The sequence below is a fragment of the Rosa chinensis genome, chromosome 1 (assembly GCF_002994745.2).
Source record: "Rosa chinensis cultivar Old Blush chromosome 1, RchiOBHm-V2, whole genome shotgun sequence".
Taxonomy (NCBI): Eukaryota; Viridiplantae; Streptophyta; class Magnoliopsida; order Rosales; family Rosaceae; genus Rosa; species Rosa chinensis.
Window position 1 is genome coordinate 26,029,656 of NC_037088.1, and position 22,191 is coordinate 26,051,846.

The window sequence follows — 22,191 nt, forward strand, 5'->3', positions numbered from 1 at the left end:
ATGTTTATTGTCTCGCTTTTGGTTGATATTAGTTCTCCAAGTAAATTCTTAGTATTTGTTTCCAGAGCAGATAATCCTCATTCATTGAAAAAATCAGCATTCAAATTACGAGAGAATGGTATCAAAGAGAGTATTTGAGAAGTCACGTGGAGTTTTAAGTTGCACTGAGCTCAAGGAGTTAACAGAACTGTCTATTTTCATCTTTTTTTTAGCTGAAATGGTCTTTCATAGATTTTGGGTGCTATTTTCATCTTTTTTTTTTTAGTTTAATTCTTTATCTTATACTGTGGAGAGATTTTCCATTTACCCTTAACAAAAAAAAAAAAATCTATGTTTATTTGATACATGCTCAAATGACTCCATAGTTCTGAAGCGCGCTTTACTTCCCAAATTGACACTATGGGTTTCACCATTGTTGGTTTTGAGAATCATCTCACATTGATACTTGGGATGATGGAGATCTTCATGGATTGCAGCAATAGAGCAGAGAGCAATACCCAAGAAGTTTGAATCTTCAGACATTCAGACCAATGCAGAGGAAGCTTAATATTCATTAAAGGTCCCTCCGTTTGACAGCTAAACCATTTTGGAATTTCATTTCCCGGACATATTACCTCTACTTTACCAAATGATAAACGTTTCTGCAGGTACATACCATATATAAACATCATGGTTAGTAAACTCGTGAAAGCATGATTACCAAAGAGCAGAGATCTACTGCTCTGATTACAAATAAATGAGACTTACAAGATTACAAGCAGTTGCTATTCGCATAATTCTGAATTTCTGATGTGTGCATCATCCATTATGTTGCTCCTTGAATTGTTATCCAAATTAACGCAACCAACAAATGAATGAATCTCGTACCTCTTCCCAGACAGTACTTGATCTAGACCTTGTGTCTGTGCAGTCACTGAAACTGGCACTGTCTTAAGTCTCCAGCACTCTCCTGTATCAAACTCTTCTAGAAGACATGGGAGCACTGGCAAAGATTGAAGCCGCTTGCACTGATCTAGTAGCAGAGACTTGAGCCCAAAAACTTGTTTGATGCTGGGAGGTATGGTCTCAATCATGGTTTCACTGAAATCCAAGACTTGCAATGTGGGAAAGCTATTGAAGCAATCAGGAATTTCTTCTAACAATATGCAGCCTCTGAGGCTCAGATTTATCAAAGAGCGCAAAATGAAGGAGACGGGCAATTTTTCTAGCTTGACACAGCCCTCAAGTGAGAACCACTTGAGAAGATTTAAATTGTAGAAGCTATCTGGGAGTAATTCAAGGCTTTTGCAGGAAGTTAAAATTAGTATCTTAGGCCCAACAAGATTCCCAATCGATGAGGGTAGCTTTTTAATGTTCGTCGGACTTAAATTAAGATACTGAAGATGTTCCATAGGCTCCACAATTTCCGGAAATTTTGTGAATCTACGGCAACCAGAGATTAAGTCTCTCGAGAGATTTCAACTTACAAATGTCGGTTGGGAGGCTGAGACTCAGGTCAAGTGAAATGATCCTAGTCATACACATGAATGATGATGAGGGAACTGTTTGAATATTGACACTATCATACTCACCATAAGTTTCACTTCCAGCATCATCCTCAAAGCAGTGACAAAACAGTTGACTTCCACTAGCATAATCCTCAAAGCGGCCGCGGCGTCTCCTAGTTGTAGTAAGTTGTTGTGGACGAATGACTTCAGATTTCAGAGCATCATCATCTTGGCCTTGGGCATACAGAAAGCAGACCCCACACCTTTTCACGTTATTTGACCGTTCACGATTCTGTTCTATATAGAAGTCAAAAGAGGCTTCCAAAGACCATTTTGCTTCATCTGAAATTTCATGGACTATTATTATACCACACAAACACGTGATCTGTTTCACCCTTAAGGTCCATAGTCTCGAAGCGCTCGCTACTTCCCAAATTGACACTATGGGTTTCACCATTGTTGGTTTTGAGAATCATCTCACATTGATACTCAGGATGATGGAGATCTTCATGGATTGCAGAAATGGAGCAGAGAGCAATACCCAAGAAGTTTGAATCATCAGACCAATATAGAGGAAGCTTAATATTCATTGAATATCCCTCCATTTGACAGCTAAACCATTTCGGAATTTCATTTAGTCCCGGACACATTAACTCTACTTTACCAGATGATAAACGTTTCTGCAGGTACATACCATATATAAACATCATGGTTAATTGGTTATTCAACATTTCAACGAGAGAGAGAGAGAGAGACTTACAAGATTACAAGCAGCTGCCATTCGCATAATTCTGAAGTGTGCATCATCCATTATGTTACTCCTTGCATTTTTATACAAACTATCGCAACCATAATATGTACGTCTCTCGGTCCTCTTTTTCTCAGAAACTATTTGATCCAAACCTTCTGTCTGTGCAGTCACTGAAACCGACACAGTCTTAAGTCTCGTACACTTGCACCCAAATTTTTCAGAAGACATGGGAGCACTGGCAAAGATTGAAGCCACTCGCAACCATCTAGGAACAGATGCTTGAGCCTTGAAACTTGTTTGATGCTGGGAGGTATGGTCTCAATCATGGTGTGACTTAGATCTAACACTTGCAGTGCGGGAAAGCTAGTAAAGCAATCGGGAATCTCTTCAACAATTTGCAGCTTCCGAGGTTTAGATTTACCAAAGAGCACAAAATGAACGAGAGAGGCAATTTGTTTAGCTTGTAACAGCGTTCAAGTGAGAACCACTCCAGAAGGTTTAAATTGTAGAAGCTGTTTGGGAGTAATTCAAGGCTTGTGCAGTGAGATAAATCTAATGTCTTAAGCCCAACAAGATTCCCAACCAATGACGGCAGCTCTTCAATTTTCGTCTCTCTTAAATTAAGATACTGCAGATGTTCCATAGGCTCCACAATTTTGAAATTTTGTGAAACAACAGCAACGAGAGAGATCAAGTCTCTGAAGAGATTTCAACTCACAAATGTCGGTTGGGAGACTGACGAGGCAATGACAATCACTCAGGTCAACTGAAATGAGCCCAATCATACACTTGAACGATGACGAGGGCACCGTTTCTATATATGTCTTGCTCAAAGAAAGATAATTCAGGGATTTCATCTTCCATGGACTGCTCGAAAGATATTTAATGGAACTGCATCCATGAAGATTCAATTTAAGAAGTTTTTCAAGAGAACAAATTGATGGAGGCAATTCTGCTACTGCAGTTTCACTTAAATCTAAGAACTCCATCTTGCTTGGTAACTTTGGTAGAACACTAATCTTCGAGCAACATCCCAAATTCAGATAAGTAAGCTTGGTAAACTTTTGAAAGTATGAAGGAACTTGAACCAAATCTGCGCAGCTTTGAAGATTTATACTCTCAATGTTTACACTTTGACAGGTCTGGAACTTGAACCAAACTTGCACAGCCTAGGAGATTTATACTCTTAATGTATACACACTTTGACAAATCCGGAACTTGAACCAAACTACTACAGCCTAGAAGATTTATACTCTCAATGTTTACACTATTTGACAGCTCTCCAACATCGGCCAGGAAAATGGAGAAACTAAGATCGATCCTTTTCAACTTATCAGGATTCTGTAGCAAATTAAAGAGAAAAGGAAATCAAGAATAACTAAAACCCGAATAATATAACTTATCCATACACTATATTTAATGCATTTAATTACTAACTTAAGCATACCTGGCCTTTATTCCAAATTCTCTTGAGTTTGCTATAGGACATATGAAGCTCAACAAGATTGTTTGGAGAAAACTTTGATGGAAAAGATTTCAAAGGGCAACTATGCCAAAAAAGATATTGAAGGGCATCAGGCAGATACTCTAGATTTGCCTTGTCATCAAGATGTTGGTTGAGGATCCAACATTACTGTGTTAACACAATTCCTGCTGGAAATGCTTTGTACTTTGGCAGTTCCCTGAAGAAAAAAAGAAAAGAAAAGAAAACCTCAAAGCTACAGTAATTTGTGAAAATCCATCTAACTAGTTTTTTAGAAAATAGTATCTTTTAGCTAGTTATTTTATCCACTGAAAATTCATAAGATTTGTCAAAAGAAAAGTCAATGCATTGAGCTCTTACCATTTTCCTTTTCAATACATGACAGCCGTCCTCACCATTGTGCAACCTACTGCGTTTTCCTGGCTCTTCAGTACATTCTTCTCGGACTATCTCCCAACCCATTTCTTGGATCACATCGTGCATCCGTATGCAGTTGTCTTTAATTGATATGAGAAACATATCAGTGAGAATTTTAATTCCAACATCCGGAAATAAACCACAGGCAGCTAACATTCTTTTTGCATCACAGAGTTTCTCCTTTTTGTGAAAACATGCTATATCAAGGAATATCTCCTTCTCATTTCCTTTTAATCCATCAAAACTTGCTCCGTACACATTTTGAAGGTCATCATCAGGAAACCTTTTCAATTTCTCCACAAAAGTTCCTGTTCTTCTTTGCTCTGGCATTGAAGGAATAATGAACTCAAAATTTTAAGGGCTAATGGAACTCCTGCAGCATGATCTGCCACCTGCTCTAAAAGTTCTGGATTTTCTGTAGAATGTGTGCGAGCATTTGAATGGAAGAGCTGAAGAGACTCAACACCATTTAATTCCTCCACCTCGTATATCTTAACATCATGGCCAGCTACTTCCTTCACTAGATCTCGAGTTGTTCCAAATGAAACTTCTCCAAGTAAAAATGTTAATTGGCTTGAATGGTTCACGTCGTCAAGAACAACAAGGACTTTTGTACTGCAGAGCCTCTCTTTGTAAAAAGCACCTATAGTTGGAGTATGGATAGCTAAATTCCTGTCCCATAGTAATTCTCCAAGAAGTCCATTTCTCAAAAGATTTCCACAAAAATTAGGAACTTCTTATCTCGGGACAATACTCTTGGTGGCATGCAAAGATAAAAAAGAAGAAACTCCAGAAAAGTTCCAAGCACTTTCTTAACATATTATTCAATAACTCAAACTAAACAACATGTGATTATGATTTGCAACTATTGGCTTTCTGCAACATATACAATGGAGTTGTTCAAAGCATATATGAGAATAAACACTTGAATGTGGAAACAACAGAGATGAGGCTGTTGGAGAAAGGAGGCATAGAGATTTTGCTGATCTAAAAGTCAGCTTGCAGGTTGATGTGTAATTGCACAAAAATTTAAGCATTCTTATCCGTTGGATCAAGAACTTGCACATAGACGTCAAAAAAACCAGAGTGAAGTTCCAAGCACTTTTGTTAGGCTCTATGTCAATAATTCATATACTTCATACTAACCAGTAATCACTGTCATTAATCTAATAGCTGCCATTGCTGACTTTCTGTGCAAAATTGTGTTATTTTCAAACTAATCACTGTCAATAATCTAATAGCCGCCATTGCTGACATTCTGTGCAGTTTCGTTGCGTTATATTTCAATTCCTGCGACTGTCATTAATATAAAATTAAGTAGAAAACATTGTAGAGAGAAAAGAGTTGTCTCCATCCATTAACCCACCGTGCATAATTTCTCAACATACAATTAAGTGGTTGAAATATCTTTCAATAAACTCAAAAGTAATCTCCACTACTAAATCTAAAAATTTTCTCACATTTATACAAAGTTTCACAAGATTAAATGTGGAAAATACAAGATAAACAGAGTGGTGAATGAGAAATATATAGCATCTAATCAGTTCATTATGCAAATTGGATATTTGAAGCATTGAATTTTCTTGCTTATAAGTTAGAACGAATGCAATGTTCGGAAAAGCAATAAGCCAATAATAAGAGAAACACAGAAAAAAAATCAGTAAATAAAATTTGCGGAATAGAGACATCCAAGTGAATATTTACATAGAGAGACATAGAAACTGAGAAGTGTACCTATTACGTTAGTGGTAACAGCAATAAGCTTATCGGCTTTAGTAGATTTTGCTGAGAAGAAAGTGACTGCTGACTGGTTCTTGAGACTTGATGGTTTCCGTTACACATGGAATGGACAAGTGCTTTCCTTGGGACTCCTAACTACACAGGGAATAGCTTCAATATCTTGATATTTGGTGCTTGTATATAATTCAGGTCCTTGGGTTTGGTTGTGTGTTGTGGTCATCTGATTGGGCATACCAGTTATCATTTGAGTTAATGGGATCACTTTAGAAACAAGTTTTTGGAGTCAAAATTGCAATTTCACTTGAAATAGATGAAGATGGGAAAATAGAAAAATTCCTGTGAGACATAAATCAATGGAATTACAAATTATAAAAATGATAAAATAACATTTGATCTTCAGTGCTACTTCATGAAGGATATACCTCAGTAGATGTAAATTTTAGATCATAAGACACTGATTAAGAGTCAATAAATAGATTGACGGTTGAGAGACAGCTGATTACTGCATAACGAAATTCAAGTTCTAGGACATCTGTACAAGTGCAAAACAGAACAAAGAAATACAGAATGTAGAAATGTAGTTGTGATAGACAGCAAATAAATATTCCATTATGCAGTTGCCAAACCTTGCTTTTGGGAATTTATTTAATGATAAAACTTCCGAGCATCATTGAAAGAAAGCTCTCCAAGTAGAAGTTTCACTTTCATTAGATTCATACTCACTAGATGTTTCACTTTCACCAGATTCAGACTCACTGGAAGTTCCAATTCCACTAGTAGCTTGTTCTGTATCAATGACTTCAAATTTCAGAGAATCATGATCCTGACCTTGGACATACAAAAAGCGCACACCACAACTTTTCACCTCAATGAACTGACCATCAAGTTTAGTAGAGAAGTCAAAAGAAACTTGAGTGGACCATTTCGCTGTATCTGGAAGTGAAAGGGATCTGTACACCATTAACAGGTGATCTGAATGTTCATCCTTGAGGCCATCAAGCCTGGTTTTATGGCAATGAGAATGAAATAAAGTAAGTTGATGGCTTCGCTCATTATTGGTTGTGAGATTGCATTCACATTGAAGTGTGACAGAATATGCTGTATAGAATGGCAAAACAGCCGACAGAGCAAATCTCAAGCAGTTTTTATCATCAGACCAGTGCTGAGGAAGCTTGGTTTTTATTGAAGATCCCTCTTTTTCACAGCTGAACCACTTTGGGATCTCAGTTCCCGGACATATTAGAGTAACGGTACCATATAATGGATGATCCTGTACAATATATAGAGTTATAGACATCATGGTTATCGAACTCGTCAAGGCTTTTCATTCATTAGAAAGCAGAGGAATCTACTCCGATTTAATATTAGTGAGACCCTCTGTGTGTGTATCTGTGAGAGAGAAAGAGATAAAGTTGCCATTCGCCCAATTCTGAGCCATGCAGCCCATGCATCATCCATCATGTTGCTTCTTGTATTCTCATCCAAATTTATACAAGCACAAAATGAATGCCTCTGATTCAAATCTCGTGTGGATGCAGTCATTGGATATGACACCGTCTTCAGTGATGGGCAGCCATTTGCCACCAAAGTTGGAAGACATGGGAGCTCTGGCAAAGATTGAAGGCACTTGCAGTTACTTGTGTTCAGATACTTGAGCCTAGACACTTGTTTGATTGTTGGATTGATGGTCTGAATCATGGTTCCACTTAGATTTAGTCTTTGCAATGAGGTTGAGCCAATGAGGCCATCAGGGATATATTTCTTCTAAAAAATGGCAATCACTGAGGTCTAGAGATATCAAGGGCACAAAATCACTGACATGGGAGGCAATCTTTTCAGTTTCATGAAGCCTGTAAGTCACTGAGAAATGCTCAAGAATGTTTAAATTGTAGATGCTGTTGGGGACAAACTCAAGGCTTCCACATGAAGATATCTATAGTGTTTTACGCCCGACAAAATTTTCAACTGATGAGGGTACCCCTACAATTTCTTAATTATGTACACGAAGAAACTCGAGACATTCCATTACCTCCAAGACTTCTGGGAACTTTTTGATTCTAAAGCGACCAGAGAGAACAAGTTCTTCAGAGATTTTAACTCATAAATACCGGCTGGGAGCCTCACAAGCTGTTTGCTATCTTGCAGTACGACTGAAATGGTCCCACAGATACACTCTCACGAAATGCCAGGCATTTCAGCCTCCAAGGGCTTCTTGGAAGATTCTTAATGCCTGAACGGCTAGAAAGATTCAGTTTAGCAAGTTTTTTAAGAGACCAAATTGATGAAGGCAACTCTTTAGTTGCAGTTTCATTTAAACCCAAGTATTTTATCTTGCTTGGCATCTCTGGAAGAGTTCCGGTCCGGTCCGGTCCGGTCCCGTCATGGGTCGTCAAGTCACGAAAACGGATCACGTGCTTGGGTTATTTCTGGAGAGTTCTGAGGCATACATAGCACTACATGAATTTCCTCTGCACCTTTAGGAGCACCATCTCCAGAACCTTTTTTCGTAGTTATCTTTGAGCGCTTCAAAGGCGCTGCAGTTTTCGTCTTCGACTTACCCTTTGCAGTCCCACTCACAGAGCACCTCTGAAGGAACTGGTGGCTTGAAGAAGACTCAAGCGTAGATATTAGGGGCTTAATCTTTAAGATTCCTATCATTTTCTGAAAACCCACTAAAGCTCTTCAGCACAGTATATCAATGCCTAATTTCTCAATCACTGCCTGCATTACAACAAAGTAAGAAATCACTATTGACTTCATCCACCACTCAAATGCAAAACCACCATTACATCCACAACTTCAAATACAACACTGCCATAATTCACAAGATATGAAAAACTTTAGACTGGCTTCAAAATCAAGTGTCCATAACATTATCCAATTTCAGACACTTGCATCTACAAGACAACCAGCAATAGTCTTAGGAAACCCATTACACCGATTCCAAAAGCAATGTCATATCCAAAGTTTCAAACTTCAACAACCAAATACAGCTAACTAAATCATATTTTAGCAATCAGGGAAACATAAGGTGACGCTGAACCAGAAACTTCCCAATCTTACTCTTTCCAATTGCTCACAGCATTACCCATAATTCTGGTAAAAACTTAACTACAACAGCAAGCTTAAACCTTTTTCCTGATAAAAGATCTAACACAAACAAAACCACAATTACAATTTATACTTCAAATTACACAGAGAAACAAGAAAATCGAAGAACAATACATAAAGACTCAACCTTTAGCACTAAACCCAGTATTCATTTGAACGAAGATAAAGCCTTCTCTATAAATTTTTGCGTTTCATAGATTGTTACAGAGAAACAAATCGGTGAAGTTTGAGAAACAAAAACAACCCAAGTGAAAAGTTGATAGAAATAGAAGCAGAAAAGACCATACCTATTAGTATTATTGGCTCAGCAGAAATGGCACTAGGCTCACCAGAGGAGGACTGAGACTGGCTAGGAGAGAGGAATGGGAGAGAAGAGAAAGGGTTTTGGACCTGTGTAAGCCATTGAGAAATGGGAGAATGGTCTTGGGCTGTCTCTGGGTGATGGGCTTCGGTTAGCTTAATTGCTGGGGGAGGTTTATGATCATCGGCCTTCTTGCTTATAACTTATGGTACTCCTCAATATTGTCATTTGCTCAACTATTTTGATATTTTCACCTCAGTTTGCATTAACATGTAGTGTGGGTTTGAGCATTTGAATTTCTATTATCAAAATAATATTAAAGATATTGAATAACCCTACTTCTCTCCAGCCGCAACAACTTCTGTCATAGTCGTCTTCCCTAGTGTTTCAAGAGTGCTCGTCTGGCGGCGACCCAATGTCACTGCCAGCCTTTGGCCGCGCTGATGTTGCGGCACTGCCTGACGGGTGGTGATCTACAGAGCTCAGCGGTGGTTCTTGGATTTTTGGATGGGGAAGAAACTAACATTGGTTGGCCGATTTCATCCCTTTTCGATCCTCGTTGGCGGCATAGATGGTCGCGGCAGAGTTCCGAGGAAGGTGGTTGGAGGTTGTTGAGGCCTTGTTGGCATCTAATAGATGGCGGGGTGTGATGGGTATCCCATACCCAATTGGCTCGGGCCTGATGGGCATCCAAACTCATCTGCTTCGATGGAGGTGGAGTTCCTTGGAACGGCGGCGATGGGGGTCTTGGCTGTTGCTCAGGCGTACATGCTACACTAGGTAGAGATGGGTTTGGGTCGGGTTGGCCTTGTTGGGCTTCAACCTTGGGCTAGATTCTCCTTTGGACCATGATTGAGCTCCAACAAACCTTTTTTTTTTCTTCTAGATTTTTCTCTAGGCCTTTTCTGGTAGATCTAGTGGGCTTTATCCTGTCCTAGTTTTGTTTTGCATGCAATTGGATTTGAGTCTTTGCCGACATAATTCTTAGTATCTCTAGTTGTACACCAATTAAAGTCTGTAGGTGACTAGATTTACTATGAAGGAGATGTAGGTTGTGAGGGTTTGGGTCATGTTGTTTTTAGACTCGAATAATTGTGCTCATTTTATCTGCAATGAGGGTTACCGGTCAATTGTTTGGTGACTTGTGCCATCTAGGCTTTTGGTATGAGATAACAATTGATGTAAAATGCCTTATGACCATAGATAAGTAATAAAATTATCTTTACTCTCAAAAAACATACAGTGAGTTTGAATCTCACTAGCTCGCAGTGATTGATCGTATCTGCTCTTTACACTCTATACAAATTAGGGTCGAGACTCCTAGTTTATGTAGTAGGTTTCTCTATTTTCTGGTCAATGTTGTTGGCCAGCTTGATAGATTGGTGCATTTGATGATAAAGACTAGTAAGTATCAATAAGCTTGCAAGAAATCTTGCAGGATTACATCCCTTGAATAAAGTGTGTGACGGAACATCTATATTTCCGAAATTGAGTAACTCTTTTGATTTTAACAATTTTATTTTTTCTGATTATAACAATTTTATTTTAAGGATTTCATTATAATCTCCTATTATATTTAGGTACAAATCTTTGTTCATAAACCCGGTACTAGTTAGTCTCATACATTATTTATATAATCAATATGGCGGTGAGTAACAAGATATATAGGAGGACAAATATTGTACATCGTTAGATTCATTTAGTGATAAACCCTGAATTCTTAATTAATTTTAATTTATAACTTCTTTCTCTTTCTGCTGAGAACGAGAAATACTAATTAAGTGCAGCATTAATCGGTCAATTTATAAAATTGTGATTTAGTAGGTTCATCCTCTAAATATCCCTACCGGTAAAGGCATTAAATCAAGCATCAAAATGCATGGAGATGAAGTTCGAACAACTTGGACTTACACCATTAATAGTGTATTGGGATTTTGAGCCTTCCCTACTTATGCTTTCCTTATTGTTCTAAGACTCCTACCTATAGGCCTGGCAACTGGACGGTCACAGGCGGGTTACGGGCGGGCTTAACGAGTTGGCGGTCTTAACGGGTTTAACCCGTTATAACCCGTTAAGATAACAGGTTATAACGGGTTGAGCCCAACGGGTTCGCGGGTTACCTGTTGGAACCCGTTAAGACCGCTAAGTTTTTTTTTTTTTTTTTCATTTTAAAATTCTTTTCTAATCAATTACTCTCTTTTTTTAATTTTTTTTTAAATTCTTTTCCAGATGTATCCTACTTTGAGTAAATCTAATTTGAATCGGTACTTGTGATAATTTAAGAGAATATGCAGAACGTACCCATGAAAAACTCAAACCAGTAGCTATTCTCAATTGCATCCTTGAATTGTTTAACCTTATGATCATCAAGTTCAAGTTGACAAATGGTAGCCCTATCCACATTTTTTGAAACATATTAGACTCACAATTCTCATAATAGGTTGAATCCAATGTTACTTGAAACTAAAATATTACAAATTCAAAGAAAATATTTACATGAAACTAAAAAAGTCTTTAGTTGGTGTGGCCTTGTCCAATTCTAATGAAGCAAGCAAAAGAAAAGTATAGTACCAACACAACAAAACCAAATTCTAATGAACTAAACAACAGCTAAACTCCAATTCTAACAATTCCCTGAGCTTCCTAGAAACAGAAGCCCATAAAGAAGTGCAGAATCAAACCATCTCCACAGATTATCTAGCTCCTTTGCCCCTTCATATCCTCAGAAAAATCCATATATATATATAAATCCATATATATTGCACATCAGAAAAATAAAAAAAACCCAGATCCAAATACAAACACCAATTCGCAAATCCCAGAAAATACAAACACCCACCAGTTCGCAAATCCCAGAAAACAAACAATACAGAGATCGATAAAAAGAAAGCTAAGAAAACATAAATGAAACAGAACAAGCATGACTCACCATGGAGCCCGTCAGCGAGAACATAACAAGCTGAAAATGAAGAGTTGCGAGAAGTGAAAGAGGAGAAATGGGTAGACTGTAGAGGGTTCCGTCGGCGAACTGGAGCTTGTTGGTGAACTCTTTGGCAGCGGCGGCTGGCGGCGTAGAGATGGGTAGACTGTAGAGGCCTAGAGGGTTCGAGCAGCTAAAATGGAGAAAAGGAGAGTGTCAGCGAGAGAAGTGAGGGTTAGAGTGTTAGACTGCTTTTTTTGTTTTAGAAATTACTCATAAGTGTCATTTTGAAACTTTTATTAGTTATAAGGCCACCTAATTTGTCTTGTATAAATAAGGCCACTTACATCTTCTAATTATTTTATATCTGATGATTTTACCCTTCCACCTAACGCTTTTACCCTTCCACCTAACGATTTATATCATCTCTCTCTCTCTCTTTGGCGAAATCCTTCCTCTCACCGTCACTCTTCTTCTTTTCTTCCTTCAATTTTTCTAGGGTTTCTTCAACCGGAGCCGTCTGGCCAGGTCGGGGAAGAAGGTCCAGTTGTCGGACTCAAAGCAGGCCGGAGTAAAACCGTCAAAGCAAGCCGGAGCCGGACCTTTTCTTGTTTAACCTCTTCGTAGATCCTATAAAAATCCGGAATTCTGGTGGTCAAAGGCTGCTGAGCGCCGGAGACCATAGCAAGGAGCCTTAGTCCAACTAGCGGCGCCCGTTTCAAGACAGATTCCGACAAGAATGACGCCAGCGCCGATTTCATCCAGGCTAAGGAAAAAAACTTGATAGTCGTCGGTGAGTAGATCTCGAACCTAACCCAAAACATTTGGTTCTCCAAAACGGGTTAACCTTCAGATCTTGGATCGCGGGTGCAGCGAATTGTTGTCGGGAGTTTCGTCGTTTTGGCAGACGGCGGGAACGAGATTCTGTGGTAATCCTAGACGAGCTCGTTGCAGTCGAAGCGAGGAGCAGACAGAAGTTTCTTCTTCATCTTCCATGAGTTTTTGGTGAAGAAATGCCCTGAGGGGCTGATAAAGATGGAAGAGAAATGATTGAGCTGGGCTAGAGGAGTGCTTTGACCTCTTGACAGATCAATAATGAAACACTCTGATTTCCTTTACATTTATCATTATAAAAGTTGTTCTTTTGTTGAATTTGAATTGGTTCTTCACTACTGTAGTTATTCGCTTCCTTTTCTATTCTATAGGTTATGATTCTTTTGTGAGTTTAGTATATTTTGAATGATTTCTTGAATATTATTTTCTCTTTTTTGAAGCGAATATTTGCACAGAATATGGAGAAGGTTTTGGTGTTGGTGTTGGTCAGTGTAGTTTTTGTTCTGCTTGATAGTAGCTTTTGGTGATTGTGAGAATAGCTTTTGTTATTGGTGAGAGTAGTTTTTTAGTGTTGGTGACAATAGCATTTATTGCTAGTGAGAGTATCTTTTTGTTTTGGTGACAGTAGCTTTTGTTGATGGTGATAGTAGCTTTTGATTTTGGGGAGCGTATGTTTTGTTGGTGACAGTAGCTTTTGTGACCTCGCCAGAAATCGCTGGAAATCTCACCAGAGTAGCTTTTGTTGCTAGTGACAATAGTTTTTAGTGTAAGAAACAGTAGCTTTTGGGTCGCCAGAGGTGGCCGGAAGTCGCCGAAGACCTACCTGAGGTTGGCCGGAGACATCGCCAAAGGTCGCTGGAGGTCAGTCGGAAATCGCCGAAGGTCGGCCGGAGACCTCACCGGAGAGGAGAGAGAGAATGATTGTTGACTTTTTACTCTAATGGCATTTATGTAAATATGTTGGTATTTATATCCAAAATTTAACATCATTTCTAACCTAGTGGCCTTATGAGAACAAGAAATATTTGGTGGCCTTAAAGCTAAAGAAACATTCAAATATGCACTTATATGTAATTTTCTCTTTTAATATTTATTTTTCTATCAGAAGATGAAATTTATTCAAAACTTTGGTCTGAGAAAACCTAAAAAGAAAATAAGGTATAGTGGCCATATTAAAACCTTAGTCAGTAAGAAATAACTAATATAAGGGGAAAAGACATAGCTGAGTAGGTAGTTCTTACTACTGTATTGTTTTTGTAAGTACATTGGACTATCCCTATTCAACACATGACTTTAACAAAACCACAAGGAAATCAGAAAATACAAAGTAGTAGGAGAGTTGCTCGGAGGATTAAAGAAATCAAAGAAGTCTGCAAGATCGGACAACCAAGAGAAGATCAAGGAGAATCACTATCACTGATCTTGAGTTAATGGTAGGATTCATTTCATATCATTGTGCATAAATTAAATTGATTTGCCTATTGATAAATAGATCTGATATGCTTATCTTCATTAAAAAGTTTTAAACATGCATATCAAAAAGATCGGATTTACACAAAGATAGAAAGAATTAAATTAAGTTTTAAAACCTTACTTACATATCTGATTCGGTGATACAAAAAGAGATTTGATTGAGGGGGAGTTTTTCTCCCTTATAAAGGTTTTGAAACTGCAGTTAGAGGTAGAGTTTTTTCATGCATAAAATTGTTCTCTCTTGAACTACTTGTGTTGTTCAAATCAGTTTCTAAAAACTCTCTCTGCTTGTTTCATGTACTTTATTGCATATTCTCTCACGTTCATAAGTCATTCTCAAGATCAGTGATTCATGTGAGTGCAAAGAAGATGGAAGATTGATTGGCTAGAATATTGTGTTGATCTAGTTAGGAGTTAGAACAGTTATAAAACAAGTTAGCATTTATTGCTAAGTGAAAGTGTTTGTTATGAACAACTCTACTTGTGTACTGTAAACTCTATTGGTTCATATTGGATTGATTTCTCATGTTGGCTACGTTAAAAGCCATGCAGTGAAGTTTCCTCAGTGGTGAGGTTTACACTGCGTTGGCAAAAGCTTGTGTCCGTTATAAATGAGTTGTTTGATTATTAAGTCTTGTTAGACATTGAGTCATTGTTCCTTCTGGTGTTTTCAATTTGCATCAGAGCGGGTTCTAGACCTTTCTAGTGATCCCAGGAAACATGAAACATTCACGTGATAGGGCTGCTGGTGGATCTATAAATAGTCCTCCATGGTTCGACGGTGGATGTGAAAAATATACTCAGTGGAAGATATACATGAAATCATATCTATATGCTCAAGATGAACATGTGTGGAATATTGTAGAAAATGGCTAGACTGTCCCTATGGTAAAAGCAAAAGGAGAAAGCTCTTCCACTGCCACTCCCAAACCAAGGAAGGACTGGACTGAGGAAGAAGTTCGTGATTTGCAAGCAGATTTCAAGGCTAAGAACAACATTTTCACTGCCCTATCTGAACGGAAAAAATTGAGGATCAGTCATTGTGATACTGCTAAGCAGGCATGGGATCTTCTACAGACAACATACGAAGGAAATAAAAAGGTACGTGCACAGAAATTACAAGCATTGATCTTTGAGTTCGAAACCATGACTATGGGAGATGATGAAACTGTGGATGACTTTCATGGTAGAATTCTTAAAATTTCTGGCCAGTGTCGTAGTCTGGGAGCACCCTTTGATGAAGATAAGATAGTCAAAAAGATACTTAGGGCCCTGCCAGAAAAGTTTCATTCAAAAGTCACCAGCATAGAGGACTCATTTGATATTGATGAGTATCCACTTGATGAGCTCATCAGAAATCTCAAAACTTATGAGATGAGGTTAAAACCTGAGAAGAAAAACAAAGGTGTAGCCTTGAAGGCAGTAAAAGGAACAGAAGAAGAAGAAGAAACACTAGATCTTGCTCTACTGACAAAGGAATTCAAAAGATTTCTCAAAAGCAAGAACTCCTCTAGAAGTCCAAATGCTCCTAGAAAAAACACTTATAGCGGCAGTGGTAACAGTAGTGACTACATTAGTAGGAGTGGAAAAGGAAGCTTCAAGGGAACTCGCTCAGGAAAACCTAAATGCTATGAATGTGGTGGCTACGGTCATATCTCTACTAACTGTGGAAATAGGAAGCATGGAAACAGCAACAACAAGTCTCTTCTTTCAACTTGGAGTGATGATGAGTCTCAAGAAGTTGAAAATGTGGTTCTTGTATCATCACTTCTACCTGATTCAGATAGTGACGAGGCCTTCTCTGATGATGAAACAAATGTCCGCTGCAAACAACTCTACAAAGCTTCAAAGGCAACTCTGCTTAGAAACTTGAATTTGGAAAAGAAGTAGAATTCCTGAGAACAGAAAAGGAAAAAATGGAGCATCTATTGGAATCCTCAGAATCTGCATGGAAACTAGAGAAAAGCAAACATGTGAGTGAATTAGCAGATCTACAAGGTGACCAAGAGTTATTGACATGGAAGACAGAAAAGAATGAATATCTCAACAGGATCAAATTGCTGGAACTAGATGTAAAAGGACAACAAGCATTGAACTTGGAGTTGTTGGCCAAAAATGAGTCTCTGCAAGATGAGTTAAAATTGACTCAAGAAAGATTCACCAAGTTTGATGTCAGCTCTAGTTCCATGACAAAATTGCTCGGATCAGGAAAAGCTCCTCATGACACCTGTGGGTTAGGATACACTAGAGAGAATTCCAAAAGTACCAAATTCGTAAGAGCATCAAGACCATCTGTAGAAAAGAAAGAAGTCTCCACTGATGATCATGTCAAAGTTGTGAAAGAAGGTCAATCAAACCCAAACTTTCAGGTAAAAATTGACCAAGAGTCCCCCACTGGTCAAAACAGGTACGCAAACTCTAGAACTTTTATTCCTACTTGTCATCACTGTGGTAAGATAGGCCATATCAAAACTAGGTGTAATGAAAGGTTCTCAAACTCAAAATTTTCATAAGAAAAATGTACGGTTGAATCCCTACAGTTTGAGCTTAAAGAACAAAAAGAACTCATTAACAGACTAGCTGAAATTGTATCTGAGAAGAACCTTCAAACTGAAAGAAGAAAAGAGGTCTGGACCAAGAAAATGTAAGTAAATGTCTTCGGTCTTATGTTAATGAAACTAATGATACATATCTTTTCGCGTGTGCAAGCAAAGCTCAACAAAGCTCTCACATTGAGGCAACTTGTTTGGTAGCCTTGACTACATTAGCAGACAAGCGACGAGATTTCTGGTATGTTGACAGTGGTTGCTCTAGACACACGACTGGAGACAAAACTTGGTTTACTTCCTTTGAGGATGAAAACACAACTGGATCAGTCACGTTTGGAGATGGAAGGAAAGCTAATATTCTAGCTCGAGGCACAGTAAACACTCCAGGTATACCTAATCTTAAAAATGTTTTATTCGTTGAAGGCTTAACTGCAAATCTGATTAGCGTCAGTCATTTGGCTGATGACTGTGAAGACGTGTGGTTTAACAAACAGAGATGTTTGGTCTTAAATCAGAAAGGAGAAGGTATCATGGGAGGTAAGAGATCTTTTGATAACTATTATCATATTCAAGCTAATGAATCTTCCAGCTTGCAGCCTTGTTTGTCTGTAAAATCCACAGAGGAGACCTTTGAACTTTGTCACAGGAAGATGGAACATGTAAACTATCAGGACTTGCTTAAGTTATCTTCCAAGCAATGTGTCAAAGGCTTGCCCAATTTAAAAGGAAAAACTGACAAGATATGTGAGGACTGCAAAATTGGAAAGCAAACAAAGGCATCTCACAGGGTGGTGAATTCTGCAACAACCTCAAATGTATTGGAGCTATTACACATGGATCTCATGGGACCAGCTCAATATGAAAGTATTGGAGGTAAGAGCTATATGCTAGTAGTTGTGGATGATTTCTCAAGATACACTTTGGTAAATTTCTTAAAAGACAAGACTGAAACGTTTGAGTCTTTTAAAAAATTGAGTAAAAAATTGATCATTAAGAAGCAGTCATCTAATACTAGCATAGTGAGAGTAAGGTCAGATAATGGTACTGAATTTAAAAATGCTGCTTTTTCTAACTATTTTCATGAGCTTGGTGTATCACATGAGTTCTCAGCTCCAATCACTCCACAGCAAAACGGCATTGTGGAAAGGAAAAATAGGGTATTACTGGACATGGCTCGAGTGATGTTACATGCTGCAGGTCTAAGCACAAACTTTTGGGCTAAGGCTATCAGCACTGCATGTTATACAATAAATAGAGTCTTTTTCAGATCAGGTACTGATCAAACAGCTTATGAGTTGTGGAAAGGTAAGAAACCAAATGTGGACACTTTCATGTTTTTGGAAGTCCTTGCTACATCTTACGAGATAGAGAGCACCTTGGTAAATTTGATGCTAGAAGTGATGATGGTGTGTTCTTGGGATATTCTCTGAACAGTAGAGCTTATAGGGTTTACAACAAAAGAACTCGAATTGTTATGGAATCCATTAATGTCTCTATTATTGATCAATGTGTGAAACAGGAAGAATCATTTGCAGATCCATCACCCTCCTCTGTCACATCACCACTAAACACAGAAGCTACAACTGAGGAAGAGGAAGAGGAAATCCCTGACAGCATTTTTGAACCGGATCCCATCCAGAGGAGGGGATTTAAGCAAGTTCAAAAAGACTAATCCAGTCAATATATCATCGGAAATCCAACAGATGGACCAACAACAAGGAGAAAAGCTGCAGCACAGGTAAGCCCCTCCGAGGTAAGTCAAGAGAATGTGTTACTGTGTTTTGTTACCAAAAATCTACTAAGCATGAATGTTATATCCCATTTTGGTTTTGTGTCCATCGTTAAACCCAAAAATATTAAGGAAGCCTTGTTGGATGATAACTGGATTAGTGCTATGCAGGATGAGCAGAATCAGTTTACTAGAAATGATGTGTGGTACTTGGTACCTCGACTGAGTAAGTGCAATGTTATAGGAACCAAGTGGATTTTCAGGAACAAAAGTGATGAAAAAGGAAATGTGATCAGAAATAAAGCTAGACTAGTTGCTCAGGGATACTCTCAGGTTAAAGGACTTGACTTTGATGAGACATTTGCTCCTGTAGCTATATTAGAATCAGTTAGGTTACTCCTATCTGTAGCATGTCATCTCAGGTTCACATTGTTTCAAATGGATGTCAAAACTGCTTTTCTGAATGGGATTCTTCATGAAGAAGTTTATGTGGAATAGCCTCCAGGTTTCAAAGATCCACACAATTTAGATCATGTCTACAGGCTCAAGAAAGCCCTGTATGGACTGAAGCAGGCTCCTTGAGCTTGGTATGAGAGGCTCTCTACTCATTTTATGGGACAAGGGTATACTAAAAATGAAATTATCATTGCCCAAGTGTATGTTGATGACATTGTCTTTGCATCTAAATATCTTGTCAATGAATTTCAATCTGTCATGGAAAGTGAATTTGAAATGAGCATGTGTGGTGAGCTAACCTTTTTCCTTAGACTGCAAGTAAAGCAACTTGATGCAGGTATTTTTCTCTCTCAAACAAAATGCTAAGAATCTCATCAAGAAATTTGGCCTTGAATCCAAGAAAGTGGTTAACAATCCCATAAGCACCACTACAAAGCTGAGCGAGGATGTAAATGGAAAATCAATCGATCCCACTCTCTATAGAAGCATGATTGGAAGCTTGCTGTATCTAACTGCCAGTCGACCTGATATTTCATACAGTGTGGGAGTGTGTGCTCAATTTCAAGCAAATCCCAAAGAATAACACTTGGAAGCTGTCAAAAGAATCATTCGAGTACAATTAACTGTGGCATTTTCTATACTTTTGACACTAACGTGGAAATTGCAGGGTATTCTGACGCTGACTGGGGAGGAAACTTAAAGGATAAAAAAAGCATTTCTGGAGGTTGTTTCTTCATCGGGAACAATCTTTTTGCTTGGCATAGCAACAAACAAAATTGCATCTCTCTATCTACTGCTGAAGCTGAATATGTCGCTGCTGGGAGCTGCTGCACTCAAATGCTCTGGATGAAACAAATGCTCAAGGATTATGGTATTCCTCAAGGTAAGTTGTCCATATTTTGTGACAACACAAGTGCTATTAACATCACCAAAAATCCTATTCAACACTCTCGAACTAAGCACATAGATCGTCGATATCATTTCATTATTCAAGATGTAGTTGAACAAGATTTACCTGAGTTAAGCTTTGTGCCCACTGAAAGTCAACTTGCTGATTTGTTCACTAAGCCTCTTGACACTGCTTGATTTGCAATGTTGAGAAATGCATTAGGAATATGTTCTAAACATTAAGGCATAAGAATGACTGTCCACTGTTGATTGAGAAAATTGTGATCCTAGTATCCTTTGACCACAGTCACTAGTGAAATGCACATATTTTCAGCTATGTATCCTTTATTGCCATGCCTTATTCTAGACAAATAAATTGTGTACTCATGTTTAGGCACTGAATCATGTAACTTTGCTATGCACTTCACTTATAGCTTTATATGGTGGCACGTTTCATGTTCCTTGTCAAGGGAGAATAGTTGAAGTAGGGTTCTTGCTTAATATGCTCAGATGGTTCATTCCTTCTTCTCAAAGTAATCAGGTCCTTGTTGTGGTGAACTTTCAAGGATTTGAACAAAACGAGAATATATATATATATATATATATATATATATCCCTTCACTCAAGTAATCAGGTCTTGGTTGTGGTGAACTTTCCAAGGTTTGCAAGAAACGAGTTAGTAGGTGACTTTTGTAAGTAAATTGTGCAAATTCAAACAACTCGAGACCCTCTTCTTGGAGCATCCTTGTTATGCTTAGTACCCTAAGATCGTCTGATCTGGGAGTTACTGAGACGGGTCTTGTTACATGAGTTCTTGTTTACAAAATAACGAAGTCTATGACACCACTAACATAAGTATCTAGGAACACTGTTTCCTACTTCTCCTAGGAGATCTCCTGAGCTCAGTCTATATGTGAAGTTCTTCTTCTTCACTTCTTCTCCCTATCACTGAACATGTTTCTAAACCCCATATACTGCTCATACTCACTTTGTTCACAAGTTTACTATTTCATGTCTATACTGAGGACCAATTCTATTTGTTGATGGAATACATCGTGGATGATACCTTGACATATGTTCCTTTTATTAATTGATTAGTGCTCCTTGGGTTTCCACTATGCTATATTTTCTCTTTTCGATATGACAACTGCATTCATTACCTTGATGCTTAGCCCAGGAAACGATTGTGTGTTTTAATTGCTGATTAAGGGCATCTCTTGTCCCTTCGTTTCCTTCTTTGATTGCCATCTGGTTCCATTTACCTTCCTTACTAATTAAGCCTAAGTTAAGGGGGAGACATTACTTGCATGCGGCTATCTCGGTAACCTATATTGTCATAATTGCTCTTCTTGAAAACAAGTTCCCCAACCGATATGTCTCTTGATTCTCTCTAACCCTACTGGTCCGATATATATTGTCTCTCTTGTCTCTCTCGGATTTCACTCTGGTTTGTCTAAGTTTGCATGTTCTTTCTCTTCTTCTTCTCTCATCATGGTTCGCTCTAAGATCACCACCGACCTTGGAGGCCACTGGCGTCTTCCTCCTCTTGAGGAGAGCCGCCAGGCCACTGCCAGAGCCAGTATCCTCCATCCTCGCATGCATCGCGAACGCAGTCGTAGCCCTCCTTTTCGTCAATCTCTTCCGACTCCCCCTGGAGCGCCTTCTGATGCTCCTCCTCCTCCTCCTGTATCTCTGGATGGTCTTTCAGACTCTATTCTGGTGGTTGACTTGCGGATTGCGAGTCTCACTACTGACATGGACGACATGCATTCTCTTCTTGTTTGTACTCATCATGCCCTATCCAACCTCACCAAGGAGATCCGGAACATGCAGCGCCACCCTCCAGGGTTTGACGCTCCCGGTCCATCCACTGCAGTGCAGGAGGCAGCCGCATTGGAGGAGAGCTCGGGTTCCATGGATAGCGAGGAGTATTAGGACATTGTGACAAAGCTGCTTGAGGAGTTCGACGTGCCTTCCCATTCAAAGGGGAGAAGTAAAGAAAAACTTTTTCATTTTTTTGTTATTTCTGCATTTTAATTCATGTTGGACAAT

General features: G+C 38.7%; 2 protein-coding genes and 1 long non-coding RNA gene across 3 annotated transcripts; 1 reads left to right on the forward strand and 2 right to left on the reverse strand.

The window, feature by feature from the left end:
- Positions 1-357: 357 nt before the first annotated feature.
- LOC112191665 lies at positions 358-5,633 on the reverse strand. The gene is made up of 5 exons (XR_005804891.1): positions 4,082-5,633; positions 3,686-3,920; positions 2,248-3,579; positions 748-2,167; positions 358-641 (listed from the first exon to the last, which is right to left on the reverse strand). It is a non-coding gene; the product is annotated as an uncharacterized LOC112191665 (long non-coding RNA).
- A 271-nt stretch (positions 5,634-5,904) lies between these two features.
- On the reverse strand, positions 5,905-9,428 carry LOC112163894 (disease resistance protein RPP2B). Its single transcript, XM_024300158.2, has 3 exons — positions 9,277-9,428; positions 7,289-8,599; positions 5,905-7,148 (listed from the first exon to the last, which is right to left on the reverse strand). Exons 2-3 carry the CDS (start codon positions 7,574-7,576, stop codon positions 6,546-6,548), a joined length of 891 nt encoding a protein of 296 aa, XP_024155926.1. The 5' UTR covers positions 7,577-8,599; positions 9,277-9,428; the 3' UTR covers positions 5,905-6,545.
- Positions 9,429-18,870: 9,442 nt separating this feature from the next.
- On the forward strand, positions 18,871-19,293 carry LOC112163901 (uncharacterized mitochondrial protein AtMg00820-like). Its single transcript, XM_024300166.1, has one exon. The coding sequence runs from the start codon at positions 18,871-18,873 to the stop codon at positions 19,291-19,293; it is 423 nt and encodes a 140-aa protein (XP_024155934.1).
- The last annotated feature ends 2,898 nt before the right edge of the window (positions 19,294-22,191 follow it).